Source organism: Coptis chinensis, chromosome 2, assembly GCF_015680905.1.
Source record: "Coptis chinensis isolate HL-2020 chromosome 2, ASM1568090v1, whole genome shotgun sequence".
Lineage (NCBI taxonomy): Eukaryota > Viridiplantae > Streptophyta > Magnoliopsida > Ranunculales > Ranunculaceae > Coptis > Coptis chinensis.
The window spans coordinates 874,023-890,383 of NC_141457.1; the positions used below are offsets into that span (position 1 = coordinate 874,023).

At 39.6% G+C, this 16,361-nt stretch overlaps 1 protein-coding gene across 1 annotated transcript; it reads right to left on the minus strand.

The window, feature by feature from the left end:
- Positions 1-1,210: 1,210 nt before the first annotated feature.
- LOC147514275 (calcium-dependent protein kinase 4-like) lies at positions 1,211-15,119 on the minus strand. The gene is made up of 12 exons (XM_086582180.1): positions 14,353-15,119; positions 14,136-14,266; positions 14,009-14,050; positions 12,911-13,022; positions 12,758-12,836; positions 12,346-12,515; positions 11,637-11,763; positions 3,510-3,625; positions 3,294-3,401; positions 3,087-3,149; positions 2,407-2,577; positions 1,211-1,798 (listed from the first exon to the last, which is right to left on the minus strand). The coding sequence occupies exons 1-12, from the start codon at positions 14,599-14,601 to the stop codon at positions 1,634-1,636; spliced, it is 1,533 nt and encodes a 510-aa protein (XP_086438306.1). The 5' UTR covers positions 14,602-15,119; the 3' UTR covers positions 1,211-1,633.
- Positions 15,120-16,361: the final 1,242 nt, after the last annotated feature.

Consider the following 16,361-nt stretch of genomic DNA (forward strand, 5'->3'; position numbering starts at 1 on the left):
TATATGCAGCCAACCTATGCAAATAATTTCAATAAATAGTTTTTTTACTAACTTTCAATAAACACTGACCACCGACTCATGCAAATAGTTTTTCTACTAACTTTTATTTCTGGAACTATGCATTGTGTATAGAATCCACGAAATGTGGCTCAAAATAGAATCCTGTGCATTGAAGAGATATTATTTGTTTTTTTTACTGGGAGGACCATGGTGTCCATGGAATTGATACAGACGGGAGTCGTTATATGCTTCGCACTGAGAAATAATTTCTTTATATATTACTAACTATTGGATGATCTGACATTTTTTGTCACAGTATTTTCGTAACTATGTCTTAATGTGACATTTGTTGCACAGTAGAAATCATGCTGTGTTTTATTGTATAGATACTTGATCAACAGGATACTTGTTGTCTACTTGTACGAAACCTGGGTAAAGAACAATGTAAGCACCCACCTTTATTTTCACCTTGTGAAACAGATTATGAAATGGAACGAGTATATATATAAAGTAATGTAATAGACATAACACTTCATCCTCAAATGAAGATATAATGAAGACAATCTGATCGAACTTACAGCCCAGTAGGCGAAAAAATGTGTTTGATTATCCTGATAGAGTGTAGGTGTTACACTGTTACCTGTAAAATACAAAATGCATTAAGAGACATCTTTGTTATGATATAGGATCAGTATATTATACTTTTTACATCACGCTTACTACCATATGCCCCTACAAGATGAGTTAAGTATCAACGTTTTGTGGGATAAGATATACTAGCCATGCTGACCTCTCCACTTTCTATTATATCATCTTCTGGAAACGTTAAATATATATATTTAAATGAGCTAAATTTTAGTGGAGATGTTCATGGTTCGTAGATTACAACTATTATTTTATGAAAAAAAAAAAACAGAATAAGTAAACAAAAAAATTGAACTATTCCTCAATTTGAGCATTAAATCGAGTTTTATCAACTAGCCCTGCGGTGAGCTAGAAGCATTCAGGCTATATAGGTTTGGCAACTTGGCATCAAATATGTAGTCTGGGTATTTCAGTTGCGATTCAAAGCTTCAAGACTACAGTCACCTTGGAGCAAATCAGTATGATAGCAATGACTACAATCATGATTACTGGTGCAGAGTGTGGCTTGTGGAGATGTGGAATTGCCAATTCTTTTATTATGGACTTTTTTTTAAGTGGCAAGGCAGAACGAAGTTAACTCTTATAGCTAGTACCATTATCTCAAATATCTGAACACTTTTATACATATGATACATGAATTGTATGTGACTATTTTTTCTTTAGCCTTTTTTACTGACAAGAAGCAAATGCAGGGGAAAGATGACATCCGCACCAAGTTCTTAGAATTTACAAAAAAATAACACTAAAGAAAACAAGGAGAATTATCCAGCACAACAAAGCGCACCAATCATTGATCCCCTCAAGTACAAGTAGTCTGCAAGATCGAGCTAGGATCATCTCTTCAGTAACACACTGTTCATGATCAAGCTGCTCATGTTGGCAGGTATGCAAACAAAAGTGGGCTGAACAAGATGAATTGCAATCTTCTCACAAACAAAATCCCCCTCTCCTCGAACCTTTTTCTAAATTCTTGATCATTTCTTATGGTCTACAATTTCTGAGAATTTCGAAGTCCGGTTGGGCTGGGCGCATTGTGAGAACCCATGCTGGCAGTTCTCAAAAGTCTACGGAACTCTGATAAGTTAATCTTCCCATCTTTATCAACGTCAGCCTCCTCTAAAAGTGGGTCAATCGATCCCTTCAGTCCTGTATGCTGTGATCAACAAACCAACTTCCATGAGATACAAAATTGTGTGGTTGACCATTATGAAAGAGGAAAGGTAGTAACTAATTGTGTGGTCCAGCAATAAAAGGTACAAGATGTATGGAGGGGAATATGAATTGATGAAAACCTAATGTGATCAATCTATGAGATACCACACTCTGAAATTGATCCGGGTGGATTGTACCTTGAAGTTTTTTGGCCCTATCAAGCTAAAATATAGGTGACAATCCCAAATAAACAGATCAAGGAGCAAAATCCGTGACAGCTATTAAGATCTATTATCATCATAGAAATGAATGGAACAATGAAATACTTGGTCGCCTCCACCATGAATCTTCATGTATAGCACCATCTCACAAGTAATTTGCTCTTAGTAAAAAGTACAATGTATTGCTATTTCCAATTGGAAAATCTATGTTTTTAGTTACTAAATACTAGATCTGATGGTTGAGTTTTATATCCAGAAGGATGAACTTGTGGGTCCATTAACCATTACAAAGTCATCTTATCTTTGATGAAAAAAAAACTGATGATGGTGTGTGTATGTCTGTGGCAGTGTGACTGTGAGAGAAATTTAACATGATTTTTACACTAACCATCCTTAATTCCTCTGGGGTAATAAATCCATCTCCATCCACATCAAATTTCTCAAATGCAGCTTGAGACAGTAGATGCCACTTCTGAGAGTCATGTTCTAACTGGTGCACATGTAAAGTGGCTGCAACAAATTCAGAGAAGTCCACTAGCCCATCTGTGTTGCTGTCAATCTGCCAAAGAAATAAACGAGAACTTTAACCATGCAGAAAAGAAGAATTCTTGAGTGCATGCAAACTTGAACGAGTGTCCTCATTGTCATAGCAATCAAGCATGTATTTGTGCAGAACGGTACAAAGACCCAAAATACTGACATTTCACTCCACACAAAGTTTTGGAGTAATAGTGCTTGCAAATCTTTTCCAAACGATATGGTGCAGTTGAGCACATACAGATATTACCTTATGAGGGTAATGTTATGGGAACCATCTACATGGGGTAATGCCACTAAGTAAGAATCTACGAAGAAAATCTCCACTCAATCACATCATGAGAAATTGGGAACCAGTCATGACCTATACCCTATAGTCCTATCCTCTGGGAGTTCTACATGATCCATTCTTAGTAAAGTGCAAAAACTACAAAATAACCTAAATATAGGGAAAGGAATCACACCAAGAATTATAGAAATTGCCAATCAAAAAAAAAGAATTATAGAAATTACTTCAGAGACTTTGCTTACCGCTTGAAGAATTTCTAGAACACGTGGCTCCTTCATTTTCCATGGAAGATCCTTTGCAAGGGCCTGCACACACGATTTTGAGAAACAAGAAATTAACCTAATACAATATGTAGCTCCATTATAAAAATGGAACTATTGAAAATAGTAAGTTGCTAGATTTCATAATGAAAAATGTAAACAATAAAAATAAAAATAATAATAATAAACCTGTCTCATTTCTTCATAACTTATAGCACCACTTTTATCCACGTCGATTGCATCGAACTGATCGCGGAGGTCAGATAGCTCATCTTCGTTAAGTGTGCTAGCCAATGCCTGCAAGAAACCACGAAAACAGATCAAATTAGCTAAAGCTATTTAAACGATGTCATGCTTAGAAAACTATTTATTTTTCAGTAACTGTTCACAAACAAAGGTATTTACCCTAAGAGCAAACTGTTTGAACCGGCTATACTTTACGAATTGCCTCATGTTGGACAGCACCAAAATATCCACTGGGATCTCTGATGCATCTCCCCCTTCTCTAACCCATGGATGTGCTGGAAAAAAAATAGTTAGTACTTAGTACTTTAGTAGTATTCAGAAAAGACTAATGACCAATGTACGAATTCTGCTACAATGTAGTCCAACTATTTTTCACATGTAATCAGCAAGTTCCAAGTAGTAAATCTGGAAACAGCACAAATAGTATTTTCTAAAAGTTAACGCCAGAGGGTAGATTTAAGGACAGACATGTTGCCTCTCTCAAACCCTTTGGTCATGTTCAGCAGGGGACATAGGCTATGATAGACTAGTCATAACAAATGCCGTCCTAATATCTCCTGTCAGTTTACATAAATATTTTCAATAGCACTACATAATGACAACAACTGTCCAAGCATTAGAAACTACAATGAAAAGAAGAAAGAAGAGAAGGGAGCAGAGAGAGAGAGAGAGATACAGTTGACTCTCCTCGCCATGCACTGCCATTCAATATACAATCAGTCATATAAAATTGTGAATTCAAAAGATCCACATAAGTCATTTTCATCCAAACAAAATAAATAAAAACTTTCATACCCTCCACCCGGAGCAGAGAGTCCAGAAACTCATAGAAATGCTTTGTGAGAATGTCACCAAGCCGGTGTTCATACTCAATGTCAATAATAATGATTCACTTTAATACAAGATTGCAAATGAAGTAGCAATCTGCTATATGTTACCATCCCAAGGAAACACGTGATAGCTAGTGTATTTTATTATCTAACCAACCATCTTTTCTGAGGAGCCTTTTTCAGGTTAGAAATATAATGTGTACAATAAAGCTTTCAAAGTGCATCCATGCAGTCACCAATTAACCAAACTAACTGCATATGGAATATCAGGAGTTACTGTAAATTAAATAAACGTTCTAATCAATCTTAGATATCAACCAGACTCATCAAACTCTCCCCTTAACCTTTTAGAGGCAGCCAGAGGTGTGCAACTGGTTCAGAGTTTAGACTCTAAACTCTAAGCCAAGTTTTTTTACCAGTCTATCACAGTAAACCAAACGCATACTGCAAATTAGAAACACTAATAATCTAATACCTACTCTGAAACAAGCAACTGGAATCAACAACACCAAGAAAGTACCATAGTAAGTCCAATGAAATTACTAATCAATATAATTTTCGAGTCAACAGTAGAATTACTTTTACGACCGGTAAACGCTAGTCACCATTGTACTAAGTTTTTCAAAATAGGCATGAAGGTACTGTTTCAAGCCCTAACTAATTTTCCTCAAACGACGCCCCGTAACTGACTTCATACTCAGGCAATCACAAAATTACTACTAAACCTGGTCACTCATCATTTACACCTTCTCTTGTAAGTCTCCATGTGAAAAGCATTCTTCATCAACCCATTACGAAGGTCAGTTACGATGCACTGAAACTGAAACATAACTCAAACAGAATTAAGGCAGGCCGTAGGCAACTGAAAATAATGTCTCAATTTTCAAGAAAATCCATAACCTTTAGCCTAACCGCGGCTCCAATTTCTCAATAAAACCATTAGGGTGATACTTGATGGTGGACCGGTCCTTACATATGGAGGTTGCCGGTTTGATACTCATTAGCTTTGTCTAGTAGGTTTTCACTTTGTAGTTATTAAATCCTATGGGACTGTCGATGAATAGGCTTCAGGCATGATATCTCTAGAGCTGGTTATGAAGGCGATGTTGGGGATTATATCAATACCAATCGATTCCCCCACTACACAGATAACTTGTATTTGAACACAATTCAACTCCGGACAAAATCTAAATATCAACTACAACCTATACTAACATGCCCAACTCGCTAAAAACAACTATTAACAAATGATAATAATGTAAAGCAAGAAAAGCAAACCACAACACAAAGATTTACCGTGGTTCGCCAATGATGCCTACTTCCACAAGAGCCGTTCTTAATAAAGTGGGAAGGAAGATTACAATCTCTCCTTTCGGTCTCTCACCTTACTAGATCACTCTTTATCTCTTTCTGAGGGTTGTATCTCCTGTAAAGGTTATCTCTCAATCTTGATAGCTTTCAAGATTGGGTTTCGCTTTCTTTGTTTTAGTCCGGATTCCAATCCTTTCCGACTTGTTAGGTTAGGTTTTCCAAAACCTTGATTTTGGTTTTATCTCCAAAACCAAATTTCGGGTATCAGAGCAAAGCCCACGAAAAATAGACGAGGCGTATGCTGGCGCTTCTCTCGAAAGCCGAAGTCGCTAAAGACATCGACCGACCGCGCGGGTCGGTCTTTGAGCTTGGCTGGCGCTCTTAACGCATCGGAACTCGCGCTGAAGTCGCGCCCTCGAAGCGCTGGCGCCGACATTCTCGATGCGAATTCGGCTCCGTTTCTCTCCTCTGTTTCTCTCCCTCATGTGAGGGATAACTCCAACAATCTCCCCCTCGAGCGGTGGGGAATACCTCCATGCAATTTCCAAATCAACAGAGGAGTATGCTACCATTCCGGCGATAGCACAACAAATATCAAACTTACCTTTCGGTAAGACTTTGGTCATCATATCCCGACCCGTTCTTTGTCGGTATGGATCTTCTCGATACACAAATGCTTGTCCTCGAAAGTACTTCTCTAATCCAATGATAACGCGACGTGTATGTGCTTGGATCTAGAATGAAAACTCAATTCTTGCTCAAGTGGATGGCGCCCGATCATCACATTTAACTACAAACCGTTTCGTTTTTTAGCCCTAGTTCGTCGAAGAACCTCTTCATCCATAAGATCTCTTTGCAACACTCGATTGGTCGCAATATATGCTTCAGAAGTGGAGGAGTGGGGCAACACACTTTTGCAACTTAGATTGCCAAGAAACCGCTCCCCCCGCAAAAGTAACCGGATAACCCGAGGTAGACTTCATCGAGTCAACATCACCGCCATGTCCGTCGGTGTAGCGCTTCAAGTAAGGGCTTACTTCCACCAAAGCACAAACACGATTTGGAAGTGCCTTTTTGAGATATCTCAATATCCACTTAACACCTTCCCAATGCTCTTTACCCGGATTTGATGTAAATCGCTTACAACCCCAACGGCGAAAAGCAATATCCGGTCTAGTACACACCATGGCATACATCAAACCGCCCATCGCGGATGCATAAGGAATCTTTTCCATCCGACCGCGCTCATGCTCACCGCTTTGGACATCTCTTTGGTCACGCGGAACCGCCACCAAGCGGATTAACCGACCGGGCAAGCATTGATCCATGTTGAATCTCTTCAACACCTCTACCAACGTAGCTTTCTTGAGAAAGCCACAACTTCCCACTCTTTTTCATCACGAGTGATCCGCGATCCCAAGTATCGCTTTGCTTGACCCAAATCCTTCATCTCAAAGAACTTACTCAAGTCTTTCTTTAGCTTGGATATCTTGTTGATGTTTGGGCCAACTATCAACATATCATCCACATACAATAAAGACAATGAAATCCCCATCCGAAATCTCTCAACAAACACACAATGATCGGAGGCGGACTTTTCAGTATCCTTCGCTTAGCCATAAAGGAATCAAACTTTATGTACCATCGTCTCTTGCTTGCTTTTCAACCCATACAAGCTCTTTATCGACTTGCATACTAGGTGCTCCTTGCGCTTTGACCTCAAAACCCCTGCGGGTCGGGTCCATGTAGACATCTTCTTCAAGGTCTCCATAAAGAAAAGTCGTCTTAACATCTACCGCTTTCAACCTCTAGGTTCATGCCATGCGGTCATACCCAATACCACCTGGGATAGAAGTCATCTTCACTACAGAGAGAAAATCTCATCAAAGTCAATTCATTTCCTTTTGACCGAATCCCTTCACAAAAGGCGAAGCTTTGTGCCTTGGGTGAGGATTGTTCTCCTCATGCTTGACTTTGTATATCCACTTATTCTTGAGAACTTTTTTCCCCGTGGGTTTCTCAACTAACTTCATAAGTGTGATTCTTATGCAAAGAATCCATCGTCATCATGGCCTTCAACCACTTTTCCTTGTGCGTACCTTCAAGTGCCTCTTGATAGTACATGGGTTCTCCACCATCCGATAAGAAGACGTGACGTTATGTGGTGGATACTGGTTGAAGTTTTAGTCTCCCTGTCGGACCTCCTTGCCCCATCGGCCGGCCTCCGAGTATGCACTACGCTTGCTTCGGTGGTGGTTCATGCATCTCATCCGCATCTTCTATACCAATAGGTTATATCCCATCATGAAAGCAATAGGATTCTCATCACGAGCTTCAAACTCATGGTTTTCGTGATTCTCAATGCCTTTCGCGACGCGTTCCACGGTAGGAACTTCGGTTCAATCAACAAGATCATTGGTGAAAGCCTCAGAATTTCACCCTCCTCAAAGTCTGCTATGGTTTGGTCTTCTAAGAACACAACATCTCGACTTCGGATTACCTTCTTGTTAATCGGATCATAGAGTTTGTAACCAAACTTTTCATCTCCATAACCCGAGGAAAAATGTAATCGCTTGGCTTTGTCATCAAGCTTGGATCTCTCATCCTTCGGAATATGCACAAATGCTCGCACCCAAATACCCCTCAAGTATCCATAATCAACATCTCACCGACCATACTCTCCGGATAATCACTATTCGGAGGCTTTGCCGGCGACGGGTTGATCACATGCACTACCACAGATGCGATCGCTTCTACCCAAGAGCTTCTAGGTAGCTTAGAGTGAGATAGCATGCATCTCATCCTCTCTACAATGGTGCGGTTCATTCTCTCGCTATTCCATTTCATTGCGATTGTCTTGGGAACGGTGCGCTTCGACGATTGAATCCCACTGACTCGCAATACTCTTCAAATGGCCCAATGTACTTCACCCCCATTATCCGGCGGATACACTTCAACAACTTTCGGTCTCTCTTTCCACCATGTTTGTGGAATTTTTCAAACACGCCAAGTACTTCATCCTCGGTCTTCGACTATAGGCCCATATATTTCTTAACGATCATCAATGAATGTCGAAGTACAAAGCTCCCTGGTGGGACTTCACTCATAGGACCACATAAGTGCAGGTGCACTAAATTTCGAGGGCGATTGTCCTTTCGTGAGGCGGGAATCTTTGGAAAGACACCGTGTTGCTTTCCTACCAAACGATGAAGTACATGTATTTAAATGTGTACCTTTAATGTCCGGCATGGCCTTTTGCTTAACAAGAACTTCCATCCCTTTTATGCCCATGTGACCACGGTCTCTTTGTGCCACGATTCGGATGTTTTTCTTCTTTACGCGCGTTTAAGATTCGCTTCGCTTTTTACACAAACTAGCCTCGTGTTTTGTAAAGAGAGCAAGTTTTCTTTTCCTCGGTCGCTATAATGGAACCTCTCTTCGGGTTTCCATACCCCGTTACCAAACGAGTTTACAAAGCCGCCGTCATCTAATTTCCCCCGGCCGAAATTAGGCTTAACCGTATGTCGGGGACATGTCTTACATCCTCGAGTGTCAAGGTGTAGCCGACATTGGTTTCTACATGAACATCTCCAATGCCTATAATCTTCGAGACTCCATCATTTACCCATCCTTATTTCACCATATTCACCACAACCGTAGGTAGTGGGAAGAATCCCCGGCTTGATTGTGACGTGATAGGATGCTCTCTGATCTATCACCCACTCAGATCCCGACATGAGGTACTAAGACAAAGACACACACCACACCGACACAATTCCCACTCAGTCGCCGACTAGTCGCGGTAGTATCTCTGCTGTGTTTCCGTTCCTCGCGCACCATGTCTTCATGTACCACGGTTATTCTTCTCATCCCTCTTTGGTGTTTCTACACTCATATCCGAAGTGGCCTTTGGTGGCACAATAGTAACATTGCATCTCGCCTTAGGAGTTCTAGCTTCACCCCTAGATTTATTTCGCCATCACCTCTTAACGAGATGGTTTTCGTTTCGACCTCTCCCCGTTTCTCGCGTGAAAAGGATCTCGAGTGAGAAGAGTCGCGCTTTGCGACTCCTTCTAGTCTCCTCATTCAACAAAGACGTGGTAGCCATCTCCATGGTAACAATTCCATCTTTGGGTCGCTCCATGTAGAAACCGCTAATGTCACCCAACTTTCGGTAGAGAGCCTAATAGAAACAAAGCCTCAACTTCGTCTCCCAAATTGATCTTCATCAAATGCATCGATTGATGATATTCTCAGACTTCATTAAGATGCTTTCGGACATGAAGAACCATCTTGGTACTTCGCGGTTCCGCAAATTTCTTAACGACTAGCACTTTGTTTCCACCCAACTTCCTCTCATATAGTCTTCGAAGTTTCTTCCACGTGATCAGCGTCAGTATCTTGGGGGACACGTGGTGAAAGACATTAATCGCCGCCAATCCATCGTCGAATGTATCCAATCGCTTTTTTCAAGCTTTTTCCACTCAAAATTTCATCAGCCTTTTCTCGGTTTTACTCCCTCATTCTCAATGGGAAGTGTCAAGTCCTCGCAAAGATAGCAAGTCTTCCATCTCGCTTTCCGGATGGTGTAGTTCTTCCTATTCGGACTCATCATACGAAAGTGTTCGCGGAATGGTCCATCTCTACAAGTTATTTAACCTCAAATCTTCTCGGGAATTTCACAAACACTTTTCGACCAAGATTGGGATAACACCCTGAAATTTATTCTAACCAAGGCTCGATACCACTTGTTGGGGATTATATCAATACCAATCGATTCCCCACTACGCGGATAACTTGTATTTGAACACAATTCAACTCGGGACAAAATCTAAATATCAACTACAACCTATACTAACATGCCCAACTCATTAAAACAACTATTAACAACGGATAATAATGTAAAGCAAAGTAAAAGCAAAACCACAACACAAAGATTTACCGTGGTTCGCCAATGATGCCTACTTCCACAAGAGATTCTTAATAAAGTGGGAAGGAAGATTACAATCTCTCCTTTTCGGTCTCACCTTACTAGATCACTCTTATCTCTTTCTGAGGGTTGTATCTCAGTAAAGGTTATCTCAATCTTGATAGCTTTCAAGATTGGGTTTATTTCTTTGTTTTAGTCCGGATTCCAATCCTTCCGACTTGTTAGGTTAGGTTTTCCAAAACCTTGATTTTGGTTTTTATCTCCAAAACCAAATTTCGCGAATCTTGAGCAAAGCCCACGAAAAATAGATCAGTATGCGGGCGCTCTGGAAGCGAAGTCGCTAAGACATCGACATCTGGCGCGTGGTCGTGGTCGCTTTGGCAGCGCCGCTTCTACGTCTTTGGAACTCGAGCGAAGTCACGCCCCGGAAGCGGCGCGCCTCGACATTCTCGATGCCGAATTCGCTCCGTTTCTCTCCAGCTCTGTTTCTCTCCTCATGTGAGGGATAACTCCAACAGGCGATGCAGCCAGTAAGGCGACTAAAGCGAAAGAAAGTCTTTGTAGAGGTGGCACTTGTCCGGTGAGTAGATTGGAATACTTTGGTGGGGACGCTATGTCAAGTTCCATTTTTAACACCAACTGCTTGGATCATGAGCAACAGCCTGAGTATACAAAGAGAGTTTTTTGGGGTAAACTCAACGTTGTGGAATGCATCCCTTCCACAACATTGTCCTTTTTCTTACTCTATGAAATAAATGGGTCAACAAAAGCTTGTTACACTGGAGGAAGGGAGAGATGGATGTATCTGTAATGCTCGTTCATTATCCTTGAGAAGGAGCGTTTTCTTTTTTTACATGATGAAATTACATGGTCACTTCAATGAAAACTCAACAGCATTATTGAGTTACTGATCTCATTAAAACAGGCTTGCCAAAAAAAAAAAAAACAACATCGACTCCTTTTCTTGTCAATGTATGGGAAGACATAGCAGAGTTCAGTGAAACAAAACACAAATAAACTGAAACCATAACAGAAAGAATGGCAGACAAACAGCTCACAATCTAATCGACTCCAGATACTACCACAATTGGACGAAATATTCTAAAAGAGTGAGAAGAATATGGGGCGGACAAAAATATCCACAATAAAGCTTAAACGAAAATCCTTAGGAATTGAGACACAAATAGAAAAACTATTCAGAACATGGATACATACACAAGGCTTGTGAGGCAGTCAATCTTGCACGGGGATCCTTCACTAATAATTTCTGTACAAAATCTTTAGCACTGGTGCTAATGCTTGGCCACGGTTTTCTATGATAATCAGGTTTGCTCTTTAAAACCTGCAAAAATATAGGTTTAAAGAAACATTACCAGGTGATGTAATGACATAAAAGTGAACAGTCAAAGCCTAAATCAGAATCAGCGGTAGATAACGAGATATCTATCACTCTATCAGTAGGGCCTACATGATTTCATATCGTATGCTTAATATTAAAATCCATCTGAATATATACTCCATATAGAGCACAGTGGAAACGAGATAATTGTCACTAATTTGAAAAACAATAGTTAAACAAATGCTAATTTTACTTAAACTAACCAATCAAATGGCTTTATAATTTATATGGAACTGAACAAAGAAACTGGCCTTTTTAGGTAATGTGATCAAGTGCGGACATATTATAAGAATGTGGAATAAATAAGGACTGATAAAAAAGATAGATCCAAGGAAACAAAATGGGATCTTGCATCGTGGAAGAAAAACAAATGAGAGATATTACATGACCTCAAAAATGAAATGAAACACTAAAAAGGAAGGTTCTATGCTGCTTAATTGACATGTTCTGAAATATATACTTTTGTTACGCTGAAACTTGCAAATATTACTCATTTGGTAACCTAAGCGGAGTACAGGTTTTTACCTCCTTGAATATCCCATCCTCGGTCTTGTTCCAAAATGGGCGCCTTCCGCAAAGCAAAATGTACGTAATCACACCAATACTCCAAACATCTGACTCAGGACCTGACTGGCGTTTCAGTACTTCTGGTGCAACATAGTATGCACTGCCAACAATATCTTTGAACTTTCTCCCTGCATCAATTGAAGAATGATACCTATAAGCTGAATGACTTGATAAAAGTTAGAAACAGACGCTTCTAGTGACAAACACTTAATAATCCCATGAAATAATCGTTAACTTATATGCCAAAAACTGAAGTTTAAAAAATGATTAATACATTTGTCAGAAAACCAAGGTTCCTGTACCATCCACTGAAACTTCATAACATAAAGATATTTTTAAAAAATTCCCTTAATGCGTAGCTCCTACAGACCTGGCTTTATGAAGTCTGACAGACCAAAATCTGTGGCCTTCAGTGGCGACTCATCTTTGGTTGACTTGAAAAGAAAGTTCTGCGAACAAAAATTACTTCCGGTAAGTATTCAAGCTGCATGACTCTACACAAAGAATCCAACTCAGATCATACCTCTGGTTTCATGTCCCTATGTACCAAACCATGTAAATGACACTCGGCTGCAACTTTGAGCATCTGTCGCACTATTATTGCTGCGTCTTTTTCAGTGTAACGTTTATCTTTCCTGAAACAAAAAGACCAAAGCAATTTTCAGTACTCATATATTTAAGGTTCAACAAAACGCATCTTAGTGTCCAGGCTGTGCCTCTGTGAGGCTTGAGACAAGTGTCAGAGGCGCTTGAAGCATATATATTCATTATATATTACATATATATATTTACTAGTATAACTACTAGCAGTGGGGAGTGAGCGGAGAGGGAAGCGCGGAGAGTGAGAGAGGGAGAGGGAGAGGGAAGGTGAGTCCCCCCCTAGGCCCAAGAACGTTCGCTCCGCTCACTCGATTATATATCAGAAACTCATTCCGAATTAGTGCTTTCTTTTGGTTTCGCCCTCTCATCCAACAGCCTTCTAAAGGTTCCACTAACCGACAAATAGTCAGCAGAAAGCTTTACGTGTTTAAGTTCTTCCAACAAACCATCAACATCAAAATTCTTAACTCGCTTCTCATCTGCATTTTAAAGCTCTGGTTGGGCCATATCTAGTGTAGTAGTGAGGTCTCTAACTATTCCAAACATAATTCCCTACCAACTTACTAGATATTAATTACATCTGCAGCTCAACTCCTCCTCTGATTATGAAGGCCAATTGCTCCAAGACAACAGAAAAGAGGTCTGTGAATGCTCAATTTTTTGCAATACGTACGATAACAAATAAAAAACAGACCTAAAGAGATGCAGGTGGGAACTAATTTCAAGGCCTTGACCAGCGGGCCACTCAAATTTGAACTTCAATTTTCAGAAGATATAAGATCCGCAGTGCTGAGGTGCACGGAAGAAGAGAGGTATCCTATGTCCTAGCTGTTGTATGCATATAATAACATGTTACTGGTGTTTCCAAGTAGGAAACAATGGCATCAGTTAATAGTCATATAATTCCCCCAATTCAACTACCATACTGTTGTACTATGCCAATCCAACCATGGAGTTTTCGATTTGGCATGAACTTCAAGATTTTGGCTAGTAACGTAAAAAATAGAGTTGGGATTTTTACTTGGCTAATATCCGATCGAGTAATTCCCCGCCCTCGCATAACCTGATCAAGAACAATACAATAAAAGAAAACAATGTAAGTAACGAAAGACGCATCGAATACTGAGAAGAAAAGAAAAGAATCTTACTCCATAACAATGTAGACATAAGAATCATCCTCAAACGCATTATGGAATTGAACCACATTTTCATGACCTGTAAGAGCTTGAAATATCTTTACTTCTCTCTTAACATCATCAACAGCAATGGGGGTGCTCATCTGTGCCAAAAAAAGATTTAGAGTACAAATATGGACTAAACAGCAAAGGGTACTGCTCTAGAAACAATAAAAAGACTATTATTTACCTTCTTCTTGTCGATTCTCTTGACAGCGACACGATCCCCATTAGATTTATCAGTTGCAACAAAAGTGTAACCAAACTGACCATGGCCCAACAATTTCCCAATCGAATACTTGCCATTAAAGTCTTTTGAGTAGCCAAATTCTGTTCTTTTTCCATTCACTCTTTTGGTAATAATATTCTGCTGGAGCTGCCTTTTCTCAGTCTTGTTCTTGTTCTTGTTCTTGGGTGGTTTGGACAGACAGAGTCCCATAGTAACTTGTTCAGCTCACAAGCCCGGGAGTATATTCATTAATAGATAATAAATCTATAATAATAATAATAAACCAAGAAAAAAGAGACGAGGGATCAATGAACAACAAGAGAAGGCTTTTCCCTTTCTTCTGTCACTTCTGGTGTTCTGTACTACTACATGGGTGGGCGGTTGGACTTTGACTCTTTAAAAAAGGTAAAAAAAAAAACAGATTGTTTCCTTTTTTAATCATGAATCTAGTGAGCTACTTGTTAAAAAGAGATTGGATTGGATTTCTTTTCCAACTGTAAAAGATTTATATACATTTTTTATTTATTGTTCGGCCTAATGTCGTGTTGGTGCAAACGATCAAAAAACGTTGTTTACGATGACAAAGTCTGTAGTTGAAAAGAGTGCAGATCATTTTGCAGTTTCTTTGACTACTTCCAAGTGGTACTGCCAAAAGGTGCTCAGGGGACTTGTGTTGCAAACCTTCTCTGTGAGTGAATTTTCAATGCTTTCAAACTCAAAACTTGGGTGACTAATTAATTATGGAACACGGAATAGAGATGGAATCCGACTCCTTGGCGTGGATACATGTATCAAGACACTTTCTCTGGAATTATTGAGGTGTCTACATATTTGTTTGTTTAATCAAAAAAAATATATACATATGATCGAGTAGTTGTTGGACTGTAACTTCAGTTATATCTGGTAAACTGCCCTTTCCTAATAGGGTTAACTAGAATTATCCCCACTAGATGATATAATTAGGATTTCTCCACATAGTCAATTTAAATTGATCGTTAACTCTCAAGTTAAACAACTGAAAAATAACACAACTGTCTTCATTATTTTCAAGAAAAAAATATTCAATTTTACTTAAGTGGTGAGGCAGTTGTGTCATTTTCAATTATTTGACTTCAAACCAAATTAACCGTGTGTTTGGAGGGATTCTAATTTTCCATCTAGTGGGGTAACACTAGTTAACCCTTTCTAATAAGCTGTTTTAGGGCTAAAAAAAAGAACCTACCCATATATATGTTGTATGAAATGATGGATATATTAAATTTCCCTTTCAATAGAACAGCAATTAGCAAATGATAGGATCACATTATGTAGCTTGTCGTGCTTCATGGGGTAGTCTTTTTCATATAAGTTCTTTATTACTCGAATGTTTTTGGGCTTTTTGCTATACAAGGACAGAAACCATTTGAGCTCTACCCATGGATATGCATGTCTGTGTTTGGATAGGCATACCAAAGATTGAGGCAAAAAGTTTCAACAGACTGAAGCCCAACTCTAAAGATGCCATTATTCTTTTCTTCGTGATGAACACACAACTAATTTGTTCAAGTTTGTTTTCATCACCCCTTTGCGTGGGAACAATTGATCAGATAATGTCATTCAGAGCATTTATGCCAAAGCAAGTAAAGCTTAAAGTAGACAGAGAACTATCTTTCACTTTTTTCATTATATAACAAACTCATATTAGGAGAACATAATTGGCTTCCAAGCAACATGGCTTGGTTCTTCAGAGATAGGAGAGGTCCGGAATGGAAACAAAGCTGGACAAGCCAGACCCTGTCGTCTGTCTCTCTTCCACCTTTCCCTTTGATTGCCATTTTCGCCATCGTCATTCTCTTCCTATCACTCTCTCGGTATACAGACTACAGGGTCCATATGGAACAGACTATGATCAACTTCAGGCTGCTCTTCTTCATCATTCCTGTTGTACTCATCTTTATCGTAAGAAATTTGTCTATAGATGGGAAGCTCAG